At 39.7% G+C, this 23983-nt stretch overlaps 1 protein-coding gene across 7 annotated transcripts in view; it reads left to right on the top strand.

Annotated features, from left to right (window-relative positions):
- Positions 1 to 23983, top strand: part of CDC14B (cell division cycle 14B) — a 59741-nt gene that overhangs the window by 20051 nt on the left and 15707 nt on the right. For all 7 annotated transcript variants that reach the window (XR_013542078.1, XM_072992341.2, XM_072992346.2 and 4 more), the window contains exons 2-9: positions 228 to 321; positions 4966 to 5041; positions 7070 to 7162; positions 17987 to 18063; positions 20472 to 20538; positions 21585 to 21647; positions 22019 to 22106; positions 22559 to 22789. Coding sequence is in view for 6 of the 7 variants with exons in the window: in XM_072992341.2 (XP_072848442.2) it covers positions 228 to 321; positions 4966 to 5041; positions 7070 to 7162; positions 17987 to 18063; positions 20472 to 20538; positions 21585 to 21647; positions 22019 to 22106; positions 22559 to 22789 (789 nt within the window). In the remaining variant the exon portion in view is untranslated. The remainder of the gene's footprint in view (positions 1 to 227; positions 322 to 4965; positions 5042 to 7069; positions 7163 to 17986; positions 18064 to 20471; positions 20539 to 21584; positions 21648 to 22018; positions 22107 to 22558; positions 22790 to 23983) is intronic.

The raw sequence follows: 23983 nt of genomic DNA, 5'->3' as shown, positions 1-23983 counted from the left end.
AAATAAATGAGTATTACACTTGGGCTGTCAAATGTACAAGCTTAGTATTTCATTGTTGCCCTAGTTTCTGAAAAAAAGACTTGCTATAGAAATTCTTGGTGGGAAAGGGTGGGTGCTTTCTGTTTATTTGTTTGTTCTTGCAGTATTAATTCAGATTAGAGTATCAACTTATTCCCTAAAGTTATTATAAGTACTAGTTTGACGGTCTTCTCTGTTTTCAATTTCAGATCGTCTTTATTTTGCCATTCTCTTCCATAAACCAAAGAATGGTAGTCCAAGCACACACTATTTCTGCATAGATGATGAATTGGTATATGAGAAGTAAGTATACAAGTGAAATAAAATAATATGATCAGCAGCAAGGGTAGAGATATAATGGGAATTTTGAGATAGGATGCATATTAACCCTGATTAAGGAAGATACTCTCAGAGTAGATAGATAAACATCAAATGCCCTCCTGGGTTAGCCAAAAAGCCTTATTGGGCCAGCAATCAGTTTCCCACAGTGCCAAACAAATGTTTCTGGGAAGCCCACAAGCAAGACATGAAGAGGAAAGCCTTCTTCAGCTCATGTTCCTCAGGGACTGGTACTGAGATATGTGCTACTTTGGAACATGGAAGTGGCAGATAGCTATTGTGACTAAAAATCAATGAAAATGTTATTTTCCATGGATGTTACTTCTCTCTCTCTCTCCCTGACTCTCTCTTAACAACTGTCTAAGTTAGTGATCATCATCATAGCTTGTGGCAGGGAATTCTTCCATGGTTTTCAATTGATTGTGTGAAGAAGTCCTTCTTTTGTCTGTCTTGAATCTGCCACTATTCGGCTTCATTGACTAGTTTTATTGTTACAGGACAGAAACAGAATTTATCCACGTTGAAAAGTTTCCAGAACAGGCCAGAACTATATCTTTGCATCTGTCATTGAATGGAATTCAGTTGAGGCCTTCCATGACCAGAAAAAGTTTCCACTAGTGGAATAGGAAAAGAAGCCATTTGCCAGAGAACAGAACATGTTACTTTCTGGATGATCATGAGCTCCAGCTCACATTAGCCATACCCATGTAGCCTGTGATAAGAGCTTCTGGGATTTGCAGTTCAGCAACATTTGGAGAGCTGCATGATCCTCATTTTTGCCTCTTGCAAATTTACTTTTTAGGGCTGGTGGGATCCCCCAGAGCAGATTTTAGAAGGGTGTATGGGCTGTAGGGGGAAGATGAGAAGGAAACAGGCAGAAGTCCACTAGTGCATTTATTTATTTATTTTATTTTATTTATTTTATTTCTATCCCGCCTATCTGGTCATACTAGACCACTCTAGGCGGCTTACAATTGGAGCAACAATAAAATTATTAAAAACATTACAAATAGACAAAAATGGAAATCAAAGAATATAAAAGAAAAATCGTCAGGGATTATCTGTTGGGAAAGCCTGCCTATACATCAGTGTTTTCAATTGTTTCTTAAAAATGCCCAGCGAGGGAGCCGCGCGAATCTCAGGAGGTAAGTTGTTCCAGAGGCCAGGAGCCACCGCCGAGAAGGCCCGATTTCTGGTCTTTTCCTTCCGGGCCTCTCTCGGCGTCAGGCTCCTCAGCCTCACTTCCTGGCTTGCACGGGTGACACGGGTAGATCTAGGTGGGAGAAGGCGTTCCACCAAATATTGAGGTCCTAAACCGTTTAGGGCTTTGTAAGTAAGCATCAACACTTTGTAGTCGATGCGGAATCGGATGGGCAGCCAATGCAATGCGGCCAGAGTGGGCGAGATATGTTGGTATCTTCTCACTCCACTGAGTAATCTGACCGCAGCATTCTGCACCACCTGTAGTTTCTGCAGCAGCCTCAAAGGTAGCCCCACGTAGAGTGCATTGCAGTGGTCTAATCTTGAGATTACAAGCGCATGTACCAAAGTGTTGAGAGCCCCCACATCAAGGTAGGGTCACAGCTGGGCTATCCGCCGAAGATGGAAAAATGCGGTGCGGACCAGGGACGCCACCTGGGTTTCCATAGTGAGCGCCGGGTCCAGATGAATCCCCAAGCTGCGAACCCCATCCCTGGCAGGCAGGGTCACTCCCCCAAAAATGAGGGAGTTTCCCAAATCCCCAACTGTGGGAGCGCCCACCCTCAGTACCTCCGTCTTGTCCGGGTTCAGCCTCAGCCCATTCTCCTGCATCCATTCCCGAACGGTCTCCAGGCAGCGCTGAAGGGACAGAACGGCATCTCCTGTAGTTGGAGAAAAGAAGATGTAGAGCTGTGTGTCATCCGCATATTGATGGCACAGGGCTCCACACCCCCTGATGACCCCCCCCAGCGGCCTCATATAGATGTTAAACAGCATTGGGGAGATGATCGACCCCTGTGGAACCCCACAATTGAGACTCCACGGGGCCGAGACATTCTCCCCAAGCTGTACTCTCTGGGGACGGTCCTCCAAGAAGGAACGGAGCCAGGCAAATGCCCGGCCACCTATTCCCAACTCGGTGAGCCTCCCCAGGAGGATACCGTGGTCAATGGTATCGAAGGCCGCTCAGATATTGAGGAGGACCAGCAGAGACATTTTGCCTCTGTCGGCCTCCCTCAACAGGTCATCACACAGGGCGACCAATGCCGTCTCTGGATCATTGGATTCAGCCCAGAGTATTTCTCTTCAACCAGGAAGAAGTCCAGGACCATCTCATTTTGTAACAAGTGGTCAAAACTTTAACAGTTGCAGAGTAGGGACAAGAAAAAAGTTAAAAAGAAAGTGGGGAAAGCATAATTGGAAGAAGCTATATATGCAGTTCTTGTGTATGTTATTAGGAGACATATTTCCATATAAAATTGGAAATTGTACATCATATTTTTCTCACTGTAAAGTTAATGCTTCAAGAGTGAGAAACATGTAGCCCTGCAGGTGTTGTTACATTCCAGTTCCCATTAGCCAAAGGCAGTAGGAGTCAATGATCAGCCCCACAACATCTGGAGGGCAACACGTTTCTCATCCCTATACTACCCAGAATATCTGGTTCTTAAAACTTCAAGTTTACTTCAACAGTTTAAAAAAAAAACTTATTAGAGGAACTTACTGGGGTCAAGATCTAATGATTATTATCAGATTTAAAACCTTTTGTTGCTCCCCCATACTACTGGATTTTACTGGCACTAAAACCTCACTGCAGAGGATTTCCCAGTCCTCCAAAGCAGATTTTTAGAGTTCACTGGGGAGGCTTGGCTACAGGCAGAGGAAGGTGGTTGTTGATTCTGACGGAACAGCAACAGCAAGAACCAGTGAAGAAACACGGTTGGCTCCTGTCCTGCATCCTTTAAAAATAAAATAAAAATGTTGCCAGTTTACTTGGAAACCTAGTTGGAATACAGAGTCCAAACAGATTTAAATTTGGCAGTCTGTCATCATAATATGCAGGTTTCTCAGTTTCTTCTTGACCTACAATATATTCTAAAGATTCCTGTTGAATGGCCTCTGAAAGTACAGGAAAGCGTATCAAAACACTACCAGTGAAATTCCAGCCTGCTCCTCTGCAGTCACTTGGTGGTGATGTTCAGATTCTCAAATCACAAAAGGGATTGGGGTTCACTCTTAGTGAAGGAAATCAGTGACAATTCCTTGGGGATTTCGTTTTTCTCTGTGGTATTGAAAATGCTTGCTTTTCTTTTTATTTCATGCAGATCTACATAGATATGAGATGAGCAGAATTTTCAGTCAACTACTAGGGTAGATGATGCTACCCAGCTGGGCTGCACTAGACCCCAGTACCTGAGGATTGTGGCTTAAGTTTGCTGTTTGAAAGAACCTCTTTCTTTGCACGTAGGGAACTGCATATAGGAGAGGTTTCTTATACATTTCCTCCAATATATTTCACAATGGCAAAGGCATAGTTCCCTGTTTCTGTTGTCTTTGGCATTTGGAGTTTTAAAAAATCCACTAATCGTAAAATCTGTTTTGTATTTGCCTTTTTTCAGGGAAAGCTGAAAGCCAGGGCGCTGTTACAAAATAATAACTTTGCTCCTTTTCCTCTGGATCCTGCTTTATTAATAAGAACTTGTGGTTTAGCAGCCTACATGTGGTGCTAGTATGGGAGCGTATCTTGCCATAATGGAAGGATAATACTTGTTCCTGGCATTACCTGCTTGAGTTAGCCACGTCCCATTATGTCTGAACAGAACTCTTGAGGAGTGAGCAGGAGTGTGATGATTCATGCCATTGGAATGTCCCTACAGTTCCTTTTCCACATGAGTCCTCTCTGTTTTGGATACTTCTCCTTATGGAAGGGAGGCAAGTCCAGAGTGTAGAATTCCTACAAAGATACAACAGGCATATCTTTACTGAATTCCCCTCTTCAGCCTCCAAGGGAAGGGCATTCCACTTTGAGCAACAACCTCATCCACTCCTGATATTTGATCCTGATGCTTTAGCTCAAGGCCAGTGCACCAAAAGGTTCTCCACCGCCTGTGATCTAACCTATTTATTATTTACAGCTCCCTATTATGTGAATTACTTGATTATTACTGCAATTTGCTGCTTCAGAAGGGGCACAGCAATGTTTTGAAGAACTTTTAATTTCTGTGTTATTTTTCCAATTGTGTTTTCTAAAAGTGCCTGCAGAGTATTTTATTCTGGGTTCTAAAAGTGGTTATTAATATTTCAGTGTATAAGATACTGCAAACTTAAAAAGATACTGGCCAATATGTGTAAGGCTTTAATAACTGTTCTTCTACCCATAATTATAGAATGTGGAAACTTTCCATAATTACAGGCAGAAGAACAGTTTGTGGAGGTGTGTCCACCGTTAGCCTGAAGGGAATTGACAGAACAATATGCCACCTGCAGCAGTCTACGTATTGTAATGCAAACAGAGCTAGGAGAAGAATGGTTCTTTAAACAGCCATTTCATTAGAGATTTTTTGATTTAATCTTTTCTTTCTTTTTTCCCCACCCTTCTTTTTCTTTCTCTTCCTTCTTCCTCCCCAGCTTCTATGCAGATTTTGGCCCACTCAATTTGGCAATGATTTACCGATATTGTTGCAAGCTCAATAAAAAATTAAAGGTAAAATGGTTATGTAAATTTAGACGTAGTTATTCTGGACTATGTTCCTATATAAAATTTTGCATGATATGAATAGTCTTAGCCCGATGTGTGTATGTGAACTAGATTAATGTTCATTTTAATAGTTCAGTGAACATGGTTTCTGTTTATTTACCAGAAGAGTGGGAAAGAATACTGTGGTACAACTTGCTTGCCTTTATTTTAAAGTACCAATAACTGGGTATACACTCTGTAGTTAATGGTTAAAGGAAGAAAAGCCAAGAAGCTCACAACCATGAAACTTAAGTCTTGATGATCCGTAAACAGAAGAAAGACATTAGGAAATACTCTTTGGAGTAGAGCTCCGTTCCTCAGGAATTTCTCATTTGTTAACCTGCCAATGTCCAAAGAGATTTATATTTGAAGCAGATAGTTTATTATGTTTTTAGGCTTCTTTTTTAAAAAAATGTTATGAGCAGTGATTATTACTTATACTTCTGAAGTTGAACGTATTAAATTTTTGCACTACAAGTAAACTTGGTTCCAGTGGCATTTTGAAAAAGTATTGTGTTACATGAACACAGTACTAATGGCAGGAAAATTAGATTCGTTCCTCCCAGATTCTTTGAAAATATATTCTGAATTACTTGTTTTTTATCCTTAGCTATGTAATAAATGTTGGTACAGTAGTTCCCAAAAGTTTGCAATTTATTTTCATAATTTTTCACCATAACAGGTCAGGTGTAGCCACTAAATGATTGTGGTTAACTAACTAGTTGTCTTTAAAGTATTTACAAGAATACTATTGTATAGTCACTATTGTGTCAGTTTTGTAGAGCTAGGATACATGTCAGTTTCAGCATGGTGTATAGCAACAACTCTCTCAAGACTATCTTCCTGCCCTTTTGATACATTTTCAAAATATTTAGTGAAAGTCACTTAATATTAGAGGAAATGCAAAGGCCCTTTAAGGTAGATGTTTGTGTAGTGGTAATATGGAAATTACAAAGGTGTTTTCATTTAATCTTGAAACTTCTGTTCAGAAGTGAAGATTGAAATATGTCACGCAACATTTAGTCATAGTCCCAAAACTGAAATCCTTGCTTCTTATAAAACTAATGAATGGTATGTTTGTGATTTAAAAGAGTATACTGTACTAGGAGTGATTTGTGGCAAGATTTTTGGGTTCTTGTACTCAAATTAGTCTTCAAAACTCTGTTATCTTGTGGTATTTATTTTTCAGTAGGTAAAGAAGCACACTATAGCACAGCTAAGTGTTTTGAAGACACATCTCTTCAAGAGTATATGTAATTTATATTATGACTGTGCATGTCCACTTGCCTTCTCTACAATAAATAATTAGTGATTCTCTGAGATAGGAAAAGAGTTTCACCACCTAGAACATGGTTGAATTTTACTAAGGACAATTTCAAAACTACAACGCTGAGGAAGTTTTTCCTCATATAACAGTATTATGCCTTCATAGGCCTTCTGTGCCAGATCTAAATATCTAGGCATACTATAGGCTTTTAAATGCTTTCATTGAATTAGGAGCCAGAAGTCCCCTACGCGAGCATGAAGGGGCAAGGTAATTACTTAAGTGTTCCCCCCTCACACTGCCCTGGCTAAGCTGTTCTTCTCATGTCCAGACTGGCTGTGAAATTGGTCGCGCAATGATTTGTGCTGGCGATTACATGCCAGGGGACCTGCTTGAAGGAAAAAAATCCACAGTATAATTGCCTGTCCATGCACAGATTTTCTAGAAATAGAATGCCAGTCTAAGAGTTTGCTGTAGGCATAGGTTCATCAAGGTCATTTAATTCTTTGTGTTTGAATTGCTGCTTCTTGATTAAGCATATTGGGGTCTAGCATCATTCTTTCTTGGAGGTGGTGTTGATAATGAAGCCATATTGCGTTCAGTCTCGAATACAGTATTTACATTTATATTGCTTATCTTCTCCGACTGGAACTATTTTGGTTCATTAGCTAACACAATCTTTCAAAATCAAAGAAACCAGTTTATAATTTTGTTCATTTTTTTTGATACAGTCCTTTACCATGTTAAGGAAGAAGATTGTTCATTATTCTGGCTTTGATCAGAAAAAGCAAGCCAATGCAGCCTTCCTCATAGGCTGTTATTGTGTAAGTATTATGCTTACTATGTAAGTATTTTAATGTAAAATTTTAAATTGTAGTTTTCTCTCTGTGTTGGAATTATATTTAATGGTCAATGCTTTGCAATGTAGGTGTCCTGGCCATGAACTTATCATAAGCAACATGTTTGTGTTTTAAAGCTTTTCCCCAGATTTATCAATAAGCTCATTTCCCTTCCTTCAGAATGGTCTGCATATTGAAACTCCAAATTTTTTTAAGCCGCAGAGCTTTTTGTAGACATGAAATAGGTCCTGTTGAGGTGGTACATCGGTAATAAAATAGTAATGGGGTGGGGAACCTCACCTTTGAGGAGGTATGTTACCACTGCTGCATTGCAGAGATTTGCTAAAGATACTTCTCATTCTTTAGTTACTGTATTTGTTTGAAGTGGTTCATGATGGGAAGGAAGAGTATCTTTTTTTCTTTTGTGTATACCATTGGATCTACATCCCACCAGTCTCTTTTAAGAACCAGGCTGTTTCTTGTAACCCCGGGGCTCTTTGGATTTTATGTATCTACACAGTTATGCCGGTTGATTCCCGTTTAGCAGCCCCACCCCCATGGGAGTCTGGTGTTTGTTCTTTGTTGAGGTAGCTGGAATTCCGTGTTGAAGAGCTGTAGTGCCCTTTCCCAAACTACAGAATTCTAATTGTTTCACCAAACTACAGATTCCAGCATTCCTTAGAATGGAGTGATGGCAGTTAAAGTGGAGGAAAACTGCAGTAATTGTTGACTATAAGACACAATTAGGATAGCATTGTTGTTTTCCTCTTAGAACTACAGTGCTGGAATAGACCCTGTGGGGTCATTGAGTCCAGCTGCTAATGAAAGACAGAATTTCCTCTTCTTCAATATCTTCGTTTTTGCCTAGCAAAAGAAGTAAGAGGATGTCATAACTGAATTTCTCACATTAAAAATCTTTATAACTAGTCTGGTTGGTTTCGGTGGTGTTATCCTTCAAGTGAGCACATTTTTGAATGCAGTCCTATTTTAATTTGCAGTTAGTGAGTCAGTCATAATTGTAGATTAAATGTATATTTTCATCAAGCACCTACAGATATCTAGTAAGAGGGAAATGTAGCATGATATGTGTCTAGTGGTCTACTTGCTATGTCACTGTCCCTCTTCTATTACTGTGAGGGAGTGCCTGATGCATTTTCACTTATTTTATGTAGAGTAATTGGCACAGTACCCCTGCCTTCCATGTATTTCAGAATCTCTTACAATGTGTTTAGCTGTTTTAGCAGATGAATACTTGAAAACTAGTTTTCTAAACAATAGTGGCCTTATGATATGGCCAGGTTTGCTGCTTTGCTGCGCACAGCTCATATTAATAGCAAGGGTGGGTTATGGAGTGAAATGAGGGGTGCCCTTCACCCCAGTCAGTAAGAGGCATTTGTTAACTTATTTTATTATATATTTTTTTCATTCCTCACGGAGAGCCAAGGACCATTCATAACCTATCTTGAGTTTTGAATTATGGCTTAACCGTTTCATACGCAACATGCTTTGTGTATGATATTTTTACATTTGTGTATTTGTTTTAGAAAAAGTGCTGTTTCAGAAAGCTCAGAAAGAGAGACTAGATCATTTCTCACATGCATTAAAATATATAGGCCAGACGCTTTGTGTGTTGGTTGGAAATCATGTGGTAGGCTTTGCTTCTATTTCAGTCTAAAGTGGATATGAAAAGTTTGCACACCACTGTTAAAATGTCAAGTGTCTGTGATGTTAAAAAATGAGACAAAGATAAATCATTTCAGAACTTTTTCCACCTTTAATGAGATCTATAAACTACAACTCAGTTGAACAACAAACTGAAATATTTTAGGTGGAGTGAAGTAAAAATTAAAAAAACTGAAATAATATGGTTGCATCTGTGTGCACACCCTTAAACTAATACTTTGTTGAAACACATTTTGATTTTATTACAACACTCACTCAGCCTTTTGGGGTATGAGTCTATCGGCATCTTGACTTGGCAATATTTGTCCACTCTTCTTTGCAAAAATGCTCCAAATCTGTCAGATTGCAAGGGCATCTCCTGTGCACAGCCTTCTTCAGATCACCCCACAGATATTCAATCAGATTCAGGTCTGGGCTCTGGCTGGGCCATTCCAAAACGTTAATCTTCTTCTGGTGAAGACATTCCTTTGTTGATTTGGATGTATGCTTTGGGTCATCGTCATGCTGAAAGATGAAGTTCCACATGTTCAGCTTTTTAGCAGAAGCCTGAAGGTTTTGTGCCAATCTTGGCTGGTATTTGGAACTGTTCATAATTCCCTCTACCTTGACTAAGGTCCCTGTCCCAGCTGAAGAAAAACAGCCCCAAAGCGTGATGCTGCCACCACCACGCTTCACTGTGGATATGGTGTTCTTTTGGTGATGTGCAGTGTTGGTTTTGCACCAAACAAATCTTTTGGAACTAGGGCCAAAAAGTTCAACCTTGGTTTCATCAGATCATAACACTTTCTCACTGCTTTTGGGATACTTCAGATGTGTTTTTGCAAAATTTAGCGAGGCTTGGATTTTTTTCTTCGTAAGAAAAGGATGTTTTTCTTCATAAGAAAAGGCCACTCTACCCCATAGTCCAGATATTATGAAGAATATGGGAGATTGTTGTCACATGTACCACGCAGCCAGTACTTGCCAGATATTCATGCAGCTCCTTTAATGTTGCTGTAGGCCTCTTGGCAGCCTCCCTGACCAGTTTTCTTGGAGTCTTTTCATCACTTTTGCAGGGATATCCAATTCTTGGTAATGTCACTGTTGTGCCGTAATTTCTCCACTTGATGACTGCCTTCACTGTGTTCCATGGTATATCTAATGCCTTGGAAATTCTTTTGTACCCTTCTCCTGACTGATACCTTTTAACAATGAGATCCCTCTGATGCTTTGGAAGCTCTCTGCGGACCATGGCTTCTGCTGTAGGATGTGACTAAGAAAATGTCAGTAAAAACCTACTAGCCCAGCTGATCTTTATTTGGAGTACCTCAGAGGCACTTTGAATGATGGCAGGGTGTACTGACTCCTACTTAACATGAGTTTGAATGTGATTGTTTACTGCTGAATCCCCAGTTATGTGCACATAGATGCAACCATATTATTTCAGCTTTTTATTTTTTTACTTCCCTCCACCTAAAAGATTTCAGTTTGTTGTTCAACTGAGTTGTACAGTGCATAGGTCTCATTAAGGTGGAAAAATTTATGAAATGATTTATCTTTGTCTCATTTTTTACATCACAGACACTTGACATTTTAACAGGGTGTGTGTAAATTTTTTATATCCACTGTATATCTGACAAAATTTAGGTGTAGCATGAACAGAATTTTTGTTCAAAGAACCACACTATTGAGATCTGTCATGCACTTCTGTTCATAAGCATAAACATTTTTTCCTTAACTCTATCCCGTTTACACCAATAAATCTTACCCACATCAGTGCTTTGTTCAGTTATGTTACATATCAAGAAAGGTCGGAGGCAGGTGTACAGATGTAACCATGTGCGTTCCTATCTTGGGCAGAGTGGCAGTTCCAGCTGCTGTGTTATGATACTGATTATAGCTGTGGAATACTCTTTCTGTATATATATAACTTAGTTTTATTTTATTTTTAAATAATTGGAACATTTAGTCAATTGAATTACTCAACTAAGGGCTTTTGACCAAATGGGAGAATATTGTTACTTTTTGGAAAATGATATTTCATATGAAAAACAATGGAGCCCACCTTCTCTTACACAGTTAATTAAAGCAAAGTGTCTTCTAGGAGAGTGCCTGCTGAAACACATGTTTGCAGCAATCAGAATACAAAAATAAAGTTCAAGATTCATTCAGTTGAAAATATGTAATGTTTGTTGCTTCTTATCCCTGACTTAAACAAGCAGTTACTGCTTCAAGGTGCCAAAATTACTTTGATATTTAACAGTATGAGGTGATTTGTGTGTTTCACCTATTTGCAATTAGTTCATGATTGCTTTTTGAAACACAAATATATAGTTAATTTTCTAAATTACAGTTTTGACTTCTGCTGCTGTGACTTGGCCTGTAATATGGAAGTGTTTTCATTTTTTCCATCTTGTTGAAACATTGAGTAAGGAAAATAAATTCAGAAATGAGTGGCATGTCCATATTTGTATTTAATGTAGAAATATTTTGGGTTACTCAGTGCTTTGTTACTGCAGCCTAAGTCATTTTGATGATTATAAAAGTCTTGTGCTCTGTCTCTGCTGCATGTCTTTGAACATTTACACAAGTTTGTAGACAATGTGTTAAAAATCTTCAGCAGAATTGTAAGAAATATGAAACAAGAACAGTTAAACTGTTACACTGACTTTCTAGTCAATATGACTGTTCTAATTATCAGCATTGTGTAACATTTTTTCTGCACAGAAGTTTTTGTTGTTGTTGTTTTTAACATTAGACTCTCGTACTTTTTATATTTCTCCATGGCTACAGCACTACACAATTGAAAGTTTGTGTATGTTTGTCAAAAGAATGTTAAAGTTTTCAATCACAATCACAAAAAAATTAAAAGAATATTTTTACAATAATATGCATTAGCGCTTGGATTAGCTTTCTGATAGCTTGGTATCTTCTTTCAAAAAGGAAAATACATGGTTTGTGATTTCATGAATGTGCTGCATGCAAATTATTGGTTTGTTGTTGCGGTTTTTTCAGGATACATCTAACAGACAACAACAATTTATGTACAGTATATACAGGTATAGTTATAAGTTATACACGTTTACACAGTGTGTCAGGAGAGAAATACCTAAGGCTAATCTCACAAGTTTTGTTTTTAAAAATAAACATAAAATCATAGCACTTGAAGGACAATGAGAAACTAATCCAGAGAAGAATATACCTTGAAGTTGGTGGAACTTAATAAATTAGGCAGGTATTGGGATTGCCTACAGTGAAACAGGATTTTACAAGTTTCTTTAATTCAAATGACCACATGGAAACCTGAGCTTAAGAGAAATCAAGTATTGTTTATTAACCATATCTAGAATCTTCTTTTTTAAAAAAGTCAATTTGTGCCACAGAGAACTTGTTGCTCTTTTTTTTTTTAAATTGTGGATAATGATAATTAAAAGCATTTTCATACTTCCACAAGTTTTCAGTCTTTGTAGATGGTCTGTTTTCTTCCCTCGGTCTCCTCCTGAGCCCCATTGCTTTCTTTGTCTTTTCAGTAAAAGTTTCAGTAGAGTTGAGCCAAGATTTATATAGGATGGTGTGGTGGTGTTTTTTTGGGGGGGGGGGTGCTTGAGCATTTGAAACAAATGAATTATTTCAGATAATGCGAGATAATCCAAAGTAATTATCTGCAAGGTTGTCTAAAATATTTTGCTAGTGGTCTGAATGTGCTATGAGATAATTTTTTTTACTAATCTCCTGAGACTTATAGGTGTTAAGTCAATCCAGATATATTAGCTTAAGGTTGTGCTCCTGGAATCAAACATAGTAAATGCTCAACAAGCAGTGTTGTTTCTGAAACTAAAGTATTGTGTCTTCTTTTTGCATCATTGGAATGCAGTGCATAAAGCTGATTTTAAAAAGGCAGAACTGTATTAGAGAGAAGAATACAGTTCACCATCTTAACAGTCTAATATGACTTTTCCAGCAAAAGCTTCTGATTCTCTCTAATTTAAAAAGGATTAAGAGAGAAAACCTGTTTCTCTCTCTCCATTTGCCTGCTTTAAATCAAAAATTGCTTCTACGTTTCTTTCCTCCTTGCCTGCTACCTGCAATGTCAGTTCTTCCTTCCTAATCCTGCATTAACTTAGTAACAGTGTTTCTTTTTCTCAGGCTTGGCACTAATTATGTCCTTTTGGAGGGCCACCCTTGTTGGGTCCTACCCTAAGAATTGCTGTAATTAAGGTGATCTTCTCCAGGATTCATCTCTATGTACTTTATTTTCTCATCTTCTTCCTTCAGGGTAAGCCGTTTCCTTCACCTCTTGTGGTTCTTCTTAATCCTTTCTAGGTTCCACTTGCCGTCGTTTCTAGATTTAGCTTTATTTTAGATGGAGCTATTGAAGCAGGAGCATCTTCTTTTATGCAGCATTCAAATATCTAACTCTCCATTAGTAGCTGAAATTAAATATATGACAATAAAAATCTGTTTTGATTTCTAGGTTAATGCATGAGAAGTAATGCAAGCAGATTGTTTCATATGCAGTACTGTATATGTAGGACTTCATAGCCTTCTTTTCATTTAAATTAAATCTGAAATCTGCGTTTGTGCTATATTTCTTTAAATGTTCCCTTCCTATGAATGTGTATTTCAGTTAATGCTGCTGTGTGTCATTTTTCCCTAGGGTGATACCATTACTCAGTCCTTTATCCTTTCAAGAAGGTTTGCCTTTTTATATATACATTAGCAAGTTTTTATGATAGTTTAGGATGTTTCCCGTGAATTCAGTTTGTAGTGTTACTTGATAAACTGTGCTTGTTCCTTAGCTAAGGATAATGATTTTTGTACACTATTTCCTTTGTCTTTTGTGGATGGCTTCCTCCCTTTTGTAGTTCTTATAAGGAGTTGTGAGTAACTGTAGATGACAAGGAACACATACAAACAAACCAGTTTTGATTTCTAATTCTCCTCACTAAAAAAAGGCCTGCTTTCCTTTCATAGGTCTGTCTCTTTGGCACAGAAGCGTCCATTTTAAATTCTTACTCCTGTTTTGTTGTTTAATCCCACACAACCACACCATGAATAATATTTGTCTGGCTAGGGGAATAATTAGAAACGTTAGTTAAATGTACAACTTGACTCTTCTGCCGATGAATTGTTTACCCAGCTATTAACCATGGCTAATGGATCAGGAATGACGTTTCTTTGTTGCACATGACTCTACTTAGCAAGGATGGGGACTCAGGACTTGCAACTCAGTCGAGTCAGACTTAAGTCACACCTGTGACTTGACATGGATTCAACTTGGTGGTTTCTGGGGTGACTTGAAACTCAAGACTCATTTGTCCAAGTCATGTTGTCAAGTGCCTATGCTTCCCTCCCCCTGTTGGCCTATCTGCTCCTGCTGTGGCTGCCGCCATCTTCAAAGGCATTGTGTCTGAGGGCCTTTCACACTGCCACTCTCGCCTGCCAAAGTCGGAGGGCAGGTCCTCTGACCCGCCTGCCACAGAGCTTCACCATGGTGACTTGCAGGAAATGGTGGGTTGGAGGACCTGCCTTCAGAGTATGGCAGGCTAGAATGTCACAGTGAAAGATCCTTTGCCATCCTCCAGTTTCAGAAGGCCTGCCTGCATGGGGGGGGAAGGAGCAGCCAAACGGAGGCAGCAACAGGCAGCTGGGGGGTGCAGTGGGAGGCCCAAGTCTTTAGTATCAAGTCCTGAGTACCAAACCTGAGGGGGTTGGGGCAAACAATTTGCAACTTGGTCTCAGGGCTCAGATTTGGGCCTCAGGATTTGCCAACATCCTTGCCCTTTAGCTTCCTTCACAGAGGTTCATGGTTGTCACTGCATCACCATTCACCATGAAGATGGGAGTCCACATCAAAGCAGAGAAGGCTTCAGGAAGGGCTTGTATGGTCAGATTGTGATCTTTCAACTGTGGTTACAAGCAGCTATGGCTGTACTGCCTTCCGGGCAAAGTCTCAAAGAAACTAAAGGACCTAATTTAACTGTTGTTGATGTGAAATTACAAATATGTGTAGCCTTATTTTGAAGTTTGAGCCAGTGCCACTAAAAACAACAACAACAACAACAACAAAAACCTGGCTGTAAAGCTGCCTAGCCAGGAAATGTGGCAGGAGCAACTAGTTGCTTTGCTTATGTTCAGCTAGTCATCTGAATTTTTCCAGCTTGATTAATGCAGCAAGACTCCATTGACTGTGAAAGAGACTGCTTTCAGGAACTGATCTTCAGCCTGCAATGGCCTGGAATATACACGTACACTCAGATTCTTCCAGCATGTATGTTATTTGCACTTGTCATGGGTTACACTTGCCATGTAGGAAACCCATAACTTCATCATGGGTCCCCATGATGGACCTGTATGTATTGCCCCTTAGAGCAGCAGTGGTTCCCAATCTTGGATCCCCAGATTGTTCTTGGACTAAAACTCCCAGAAGCCTTCACCAGTAGCTTTGCTGACCTAGATTTCTGGGACTAGTAGTTCAAGAACATTGGGAACCACTGCCTTAGACCATCTCTTATGAAGTGCTTGGGCAATTTGTGGCCTTCCAAATGGTGTTTGTACTGCTGCTCCCACCATCCTTTACCACTGGACTTGCAACCCCACATCTGGAGGCCAGCAGATAGCTCAACCCTATCTTATTGAAAATGCAACTTGTTGAACCCATTATATTTGAGCCCTGAAAAGATGAGAAAGAATAGCTGCCATAAGAGCCACACCAAGGGATTGCACTGAAGTGCTTATAACAGCTAACTGTCCTTGTTATCTTACAGCATGATGTGGAGACAGCCTTGGGCACCTGGATTAAGATGGTGGCTATCAGTTGTTTTATTGGGAAGGCTGGCTTTCAAAAGAATGGATTCTCCATTTAAAAGATGTCTTGTACTGGCCTCATATTTCAGCTGCCTTTGCAGCTTTCTATCGAAATATCATGTAGATGGTTTTTGTTAGGAAGTTGTGTTAATTGTATCATCTGCAAAACATAGTGCTCCCCTCATGTGCATGCACTTCCACATGCAGTGCAGATCTACCTGACTGTTTTTAATGAATTTTCATTCAGGTACTACATTAAAAATGTGGTCTGACTGTTAATGTTAGAATTTTGTAGCTGTGAGAAACTTGCCTTGGGCATCCCCAGCACATTTGTCTGGGTTCTGCCCCACAAACTTAGGGGAACCCAGGATAAAGCAACTCTCTTGTGTCCCTAGCCAGCAAGGATGTTTTGCTGCAGGTGGAGGAAAGGCCACTGCCTGATGCAGGACAGCTGAAAGAGGGGTGACGATAATAAGAGGATTGGATTTCATGGCTCAGGATTATCATTGTCAACCACATCAGATGCAGGAGAGACATGGGAAGAGGCAGTCGAGCACTGGGGCCACATCTTCTGTGCTTCCACAGAGGTGCAAACAGGAATAGAGGACAAGTGAGCTACCTCCCCCAGCCCATTTAACTGGTAAAGGGCTCAGGGAGCTAAGGCTCTGATCCAGCACCACCCCAGCCTTGGTGTCCTTCCTGCCCAACAGGAGCTGTAAAGCTTGCCCCAATCCAATTTCAGCATTGGAGACACAAGTGGTAACAGGCAGGGCAAAGGAGGCTCCAGGAAAAGCAGTACCACAGAGTCTGGTCTCCATCATCTGCCTTTATCAGCCCTCCATAAAAGGACATAAAAGCATCTCAGATTGGAACTCATATTTTTCCACCCACTTCTCCAGACCTGGACTTTCAAGAATTCCAGTGAAATTAACTGGGGTCCCAATCAGACAAAATGTGCCCCCAGGGGTTACTGCCAGAAGCTCAAAAACCCCTGGGAGCATGGGGAAAGAGGGCTGACTCTGTACCTTTAATAAAAGTTGTTGTGCATGACAAAACCAAGATAGAACCCATAAAACTATTGCTAGGAGACTTTTCAGCCACCAAGCCTCTGGGACAGGTTCCAACGGGACCCACAGTAGCTAATTTCCTGATGTTGGTTGTTCAGTGCAAAGCCTCTGGTTTCCAAAATCTTTGAGTGCTGTTGTTATGCATTGACTGTACCAGAGCATATGGCCAGTGAACCTTCCCTTCAAGGTTGATGGTAATAGCTTGTTTTGTTGCTAAGAGTGTAACATCTGTTCATCAAAACAGGACTTGACTGTTCTTGAAACATGGCCTGCAGCCTCAATCCATGTTACGCATAATTACCTTGTATAGAGCAGTATTGTCTTGAGAATGCTAATTGTATAATCGAGACTTGCAGGAACTGAATTAGATTTCACCTGTAATTGTAGCCTCCTAGAAGGAGAATACAGTTGTTCTGAGACACCGGTTGAAAAAATTATAATAGCTAATATTCAGGCTATTTCAACTTTTTTTTATTTGGTTAAAATTTGGTAGAAACGTGCATCTGCTGACTTACAATGTTTTGTGTAGTTCTTTATGTTTTTTTAAAGGGAGCATAAATTTGCTTTTATTAAGTATACATGATTTATTTTTAAGGTGGTATGATGATAATCACAGTTCATATCTTGCCTTGGTGGAAGCAGTTAAGATATTAGTATTCCAGTGGGTATGACTTTGACAAAGTTAGTTTTATGTTTCCCAAAGTCTTCGGTTTATCCTACTGTGAAGTAAGAAATACAGATAATATTGAATGGTGATCTAAACTTTACAATCAGGCAAAGACTGATGGTTGTGGCTGAGCTCAACTGATACTTTATGGGTATGGTATGATTTCTACATGGATGTGGTGCCACATGGTGAGAACAGCTTGTTTGAAATGCTGTGCAACCAGAACCTTGGGCTCAGTTGCGTACATGCCAGAATGTTGTTAAATCTGCAAATTCAAGTTTAATGAATCTTGTTACTTAAAATCACCAGCTTGGTGATGTATCAGGTTGTGGCTTCTGAGGAAAATGTTACAAAACCTGCAGCCTGAAGAGTACTTAACATATGTGTAACAGTTTGCTCTGCAATTCCATTGTCTTATTATTGGCTTCAAGGAGATACCTATATTACATTGTGTCTACTATGTTTCCCAGGCTGCATACATGTTACCTTCTGCTATATACAGTATCCTGCTTCTGTGGGAGACTTATTTAAAAAAACAATACTGCATATTGAAGTTAAGTCCTTAAAAGCACTATCTAAACATTTTTCTTTTTCTTTCTGAAATAGATCCTATATCTGAAAGAATCTCCAGAAACCATATACAGGCACTTATTATCTGGAAATGTTTCATATCTTCCTTTCAGGTAAATAAAAAGCATGTACTTGTCATCTAGTCTTTAAAAATAATATTTTTTGCATCTTTTTTTTTTAATGGGGAGACAATCATACCCTGGCTATTTGAAGTTCCTTTTTATATATGGCTCATAAAGCCCCAATTCCTGCATCTCTTAAAAGGGGCAGGAGATAGAATCCTGTATAATGTGCAGTTAAAGAATGAACAACCAAAGTTGTTCATATTACAGCTGAATTTCCAACCCGTACAATGCACTGGAAATCCTACAACTAGACCCTGACTTTCTATCGTCCAGGAAAGTAATCTACTCAGTTTGTTTGTTTGTTTGTTTCAAAACGTATACAGCCCTTCTAATATCTGAGGATTTCAATCTGCCTCGTTTCAAAGTCAGCAATTTAGCAATTAAATAAAACAGCATAAATGTCTGGCAAGGTGAGATGATGGCCAAGTAAAACAGAGCTGTGGCAAATCAGGAAAGGTCAGGTATCGCAGAGGTTGGTTGGAAGGAACAGAGACCATCAGGCCTTGGACACAGCATTGCGAGACAGCCAGGTAGCAGAGATGGGAGGTTTTCTGGATTACAAATACCATTATTCTCCTTTCTGGGAATTCTACCTATCTTGAGACTTAACTAGGCCAAACGCCACCCAAGCTTCCTGTTCCTACCCCAGTGCTTTCTGGGAGCATTCTTTCTGAAAATTCAGCTTTCTCTGGGGGAGAGGAGATGTTCTGTCCTCATATTTTATCTAGTTAGTTAACTACCTTTTGCAACATTAAAACCAGGGGTGAAAATTCAGTGATGGGCAGGAGGAGGATATCATTGTTTTTGAGTTAGGTGCATGGTATGTATGCCTCCATGATGTAGAACGTGTCTGTACTTCAAGAAAAAGAAAAGAAAAATAAAGAAGGTAAAAAAAGTTGTGGCACCTTAAAGACTATTATATTTTAATGTGAACTTTAATGGGCAAGTCCACTTTCTCAATCTGCACCTACGCCTCTGGGTTATACCATTGTTGGCCTCCCTCAGCCATCCATGCACAGGGGAGAAATGTGTGTAATGGAGAGCTTGCAGTCCTGGATGGGAATGAGCTTTCTCAAATGTTCCCACCGCCTCTTCTGTGTGTGGATAGAGGGGGTGCTGATGCTGTGTGGCATGCTGTCATTCTTCATTCTCTGTATGCTGTTGTTAAATTGTGCCCAAATAGGACTGACTGTGAGGCCCCAGATGGTAGCCCCTTTACTTTCTCTCACAGATTGCGTGGGGGGGACTGAGGACACAGACAACTGTCCCCAGCCACACAGTTATGTGAACTCCATTTCTTGGTGTGTTTCAGAAGCTTGGGAACTAGGTTTTCTTTATTTTGATCATTATTGGACTGTTTTAGTTATTTTAGTTAACAGGTTCCCTAGGAAACTCTGTCATCCATAAATCCTGATGATTAACCAGATCTAGTAATGAAATATCTAACACTGGTGGGATTATAGGGTTTTTTATGTTGTAGGTTAAGAGATAGCACTGAGACATAATTCAAAACATTTCTTTTTATAAATGTCTAATTTGGACATTTTAGGTTGGAATGGGTATTTTAGGTTGAGATGAACAAAATGTGCCCCTCAGCAGCTATCTTTGCACCCCTTGTCTTCACCCAGCCCTCTCTTTTTCTAGCAAATAAAACAAAAATAAAAGTGAGTTGCAGCCCTATGGAAGCCTGTTGATTCACTTTTCACTAGTTACTAACAGTTTCATTTTTTGACATTTTTTTAGCAATCTCTACGGCCCTAGAAGGGTCCCTGGAGTGAACATTTGCCCTCGGGAGCCACAAAAGTGCTCCACCCCTGTTTGAAGTGAACATGTGTGCAATAATTGAGAAATGAATAGTGTATATTTTATAATAGAAATGTAAGCAGAATTCTATGCATATCTACTTGGAAATAAGTCCTACTCAGCTCCTTGGGATTCATATTTCAGTCCTACTAAAGATGGGATAGTTGTTCTGGGGTTTAGTCCTAGGAGAACGTGCATAGGATCTACCTGGGGTCTAAACTCCAGCTTTACCTTATTGGAGGTACGTAGTTGTCTGATTATTCAGTTGGTTGAAATGTCAGAATATTTCATATTAGTTTCTTAAGGTAACCTAATTATCAAATTAGTCATTAATGCTGGATGCCATTTTGATAGGAATCTAACAAAAAGAAATAGAATTAGTTACACATGAGAGTGTTCTATTTACCAACAATTGACTGAATAGATATGCCAATGTGTTATTCACTCTATTCAGTGAAGCAATATATTTTTCATTGTACTTGACCTGATAGTTATTTTTTGTTGTTGTTGGTTTCTCTGTTTAAAAAAAAACAACAAAAATCAAAACAAACATATTAATCGAAAAACTGAGATTAGGTATGTGTTTCTTGCAGGGATGCTGCCTTTGGTACCTGCAGTTTTCACCTAACACTGCTTGACTGTTTTCATGCAGTAAATAAGGTTAGTAAAATCCATGTTTTACTGACCTCGAAGCCTATGTCTGGTATGGGGAACCTCTTGGATCTTTACACAATTCCTACAGTCCTTTATCAATGCTACTGGTTATGCTAAGTGGGCCTGACAAATGTTTTAGGGTTTATACCCTGGATGGTCACAGCTTCCCCCCACCCTTTCACTGAAAACTGCATGGAACTCTGAACAGCTGTAAATTTAAAATGCTACTGGCAGAAAGACTAAAGAACTAAGAAAGAGATGGCAAGCCTAAATGACAGTGAATTGGACCCAAAGGTGCCTTACAAAATCTGGAAGGCACTTCCAGGCATAGAAGATCCCAGTTTCATCATTCCACTTCTGTTGCTCCAGCTCCCTGTTCCCTGTCTTACGTGGCTCTAGCATGCCCATAAGTGGAATGGGCAGGGAGGTTGCTGCTGGAGCCTTGATGCAGTGTGTCAAAATTAAGAAGGCTCAAACTGATAGAAGGATACCTGCCTGTCTGTTGGAATTAGCAGTTGGAAAGATAGAACCTCCCTTCCCCCGTCCCAAGTGTTTAAATTGCTTTCACTGCTCCTCCACAGGCAGAAAGAAACACAAAAGAAGTGGGTACTTTGTGCACCTAGCCTGACCCATTCCAACCCCTCCTTTTGTCCTGTAAACCTTGTGTGACCTAAGTCGAGTTCATAAAGCAGTGAAACCCCAGATGTCAAAATTTTTAGTTACAGCTTTGGATTCCAGAAGGTCCTCTGACCCCCCCCCCACAAGCAGATTTTCATTGGCCAGTAGATGGCCAATGAAAATCTTGATTATTTTTAATTAGATGGCAGGGAGGTGGGATGATCTTCATTGTGCAAGTAGAACATTATACCTTCCTGGATTCACCTCATTAGTCACACTTGTTTGCAGTGACGTTTCTGTAGTCTTTTTAGAGTATTTCCCTAAAGTTTTAATTCAGATAGGGAAGGTAAGTGAATGAGACTTGCTAATGATATTCTCAGTATCTCTTCTGCATGACTTCTGATTGTTTAATTTGGTCTTCTGTTGATTTTCAGGCTTTGCAGTATGGCTTCCTCGATTTCAATACATTTGATGCAGAGGAATATGAGCATTATGAGGTAAGTACCCTGTGTTTATTGCTGACTATATATAATTACTGCTGAGACTGTCTTTGGCATAAAACTGGCATGCATTACTTATAGCTCTGATTTTTTCTGTTTTCAAGATAGTCTATATCTAAAAATATGGAGTCAAGGAAAGTAAGGTAAATAATCAAAAGATGTTTTAATACACTTAAGGGTGTCGCATGACTATGTGAGAGCATGCGGTTTATAATCCCAGCTGAAACTGGAGGTACACGTTTCTTATACTGCAAAACCTTACATCAGCATTCCTTGTCATCTTCACTCTGTTCACTGAAGCAAATATATCAAACCTCAGGGATATTTTAGAGATGTGGTAAACAGTCTTATTTTGTTTTTCTTGACAGAGGGCAGAAAATGGGGACTTTAACTGGATAATACCAAAAAAATTCCTTGCCTTTAGTGGACCTCATTCAAAAAGCAGAATTGAAAATGGTATGTTTAAAGCCAAGATGGGAAATTGCAATTGGGTGAGGGGGATGATTCCTTAATCCTTATCCCTCTCCTGTGTGGGGAAGTCAGGGAGGGAGTTTCTGCAAGATCCAGTCAGTGATAGGAGACTGTGGGGGTTCTGTTCAGAGTACCCTCCAAGGGCACACCATCGGAAGGAGGGAGAGAAGAGAAATGTAGGCCAGCAGAACCTCTTTCAGCTACATGCGGACATCTGTGGACGGACAGTTCACCTCTCCTGGTTAAAAGAAAGGAGGAATACAAAGCAGACATAAAATATGGCTATTTATACTTAATTTACTGCATTATCAGCTAAGGAAAAAAATTATTTGAAAAAGAAAATATTTGGGTTTGACTTCTTGGCTTTGGTGATGTGCAAGATACTACTATCCACACTGCCATGAATATTATTTCTTCTGTGTTTTCTTTTTTTCTAGGTTATCCACATCATGCTCCTGAGGCTTATTTTCCCTACTTCAGAAAACATAATATCTCCACTGTAATTCGCTTGAATAAGAGAATGTATGATGCAAGGCGATTTAGAGATGCCGGCTTTGAACATTATGATCTGTTCTTTGCTGATGGAAGTATACCTAGTGATACCATTGTCAAAACATTCTTAAATATTTGTGAAAATTCTGAGGGTGCTATAGCAGTTCACTGCAAAGGTGAATTCAAGTGATTATATCTTTTTATAATAGTGTGCGTAAAATGAATTATGAACCCCTGCCTCTTCATGAGGTTTATCTATCTTGAGTACTGCCTTGTGCTGCATGTTTAAATCATTTGAATCACAATTAGTTCTTTGTTTCGAAAAAGTGAAGTTTTATGTAATGGGAGAATTTCTCACTTCTCTAAACATTGAAGGGTAACATTTCCTCCATCTTGTGTCAAACTGCTGTGATCTCTGGCATTTGAATACTGACATTTGTTTGCCAGATTCCACCTGGAAACTTACGATCAAACAAGTTTTAGGTCATGGTGAGCAATTGTGGCCCTTCAGTTATTGTTAGACTACATCTTTCAGCATCCCTCTCCATCACCTGGTAGTGGTTAGTAAACATGGGGCTTTTGTTTCTTTTGTAGGGTAGCTCCCAGAATTCACCTCGGACAAAATCCCGGAAGCCGCAGCTCAAAAACAGTAGTTTAAAGAGGAGCTGTTCTAACCTCTGTGAGAGCCTCCATTACCCATTATATTATTCTTTCAAGGAGGAGAAAAACTGCTCCCACTTAATTTCTAGGAGTGTCAAGCATTCATGGGAATCTCAGGGGGCCACTGGATCCATCCTATAAACCATTTCAAGATATTAATCTGTGCTGCTGAAACTGAATTAATCATGTATAAAATATTCTTTCTGAGATGATCTGGTAAGAGCAATTTAGATACAGGGGAACTGAGAACAGCCGTACAATATTGGGTTTGTTCATTCCCTAGCTGTTTACACTCTAAGAGAAGTAGGAAGCTGCTTTGTATCAAATCAAGCCATTAGCCCATCTAATATATGCTGGTTATATATTGCCCCATTGTGCTTAAAGCACTCTCTGGGCAGTTTTGTAGTTTAATTGTGCAAGTTACACATTGCCCCACTCTACCCCAGCAAGTTTCCCAGTCTCAGAAGAATGGAAGTCTGAAAGCGTTGAACCAGCTGCCTGGGATTGAACCCTGGTCACGAGCAGAGTTTTGGCTGCAGTACAACAGTGTAACCACTGCACCATGAGGCTCATTGACCAATATTGTCTGCTTTGCCTAGTGTGGTTCTCCCACGTCGCGGGTGGATAATGGTGCTTCACATCACCTGCTGCCTGATTATTTTAACTTGAAATGCTAGAGAATGAAACAAAGACCTTCTGTTACTGAGCCA

Source organism: Pogona vitticeps, chromosome 2 (assembly GCF_051106095.1).
Source record: "Pogona vitticeps strain Pit_001003342236 chromosome 2, PviZW2.1, whole genome shotgun sequence".
Classification (NCBI taxonomy): Eukaryota; Metazoa; Chordata; class Lepidosauria; order Squamata; family Agamidae; genus Pogona; species Pogona vitticeps.
The sequence above is the reverse complement of the archived record's forward strand: the minus strand, read 5'-3'. Positions and strand labels throughout refer to the sequence as shown.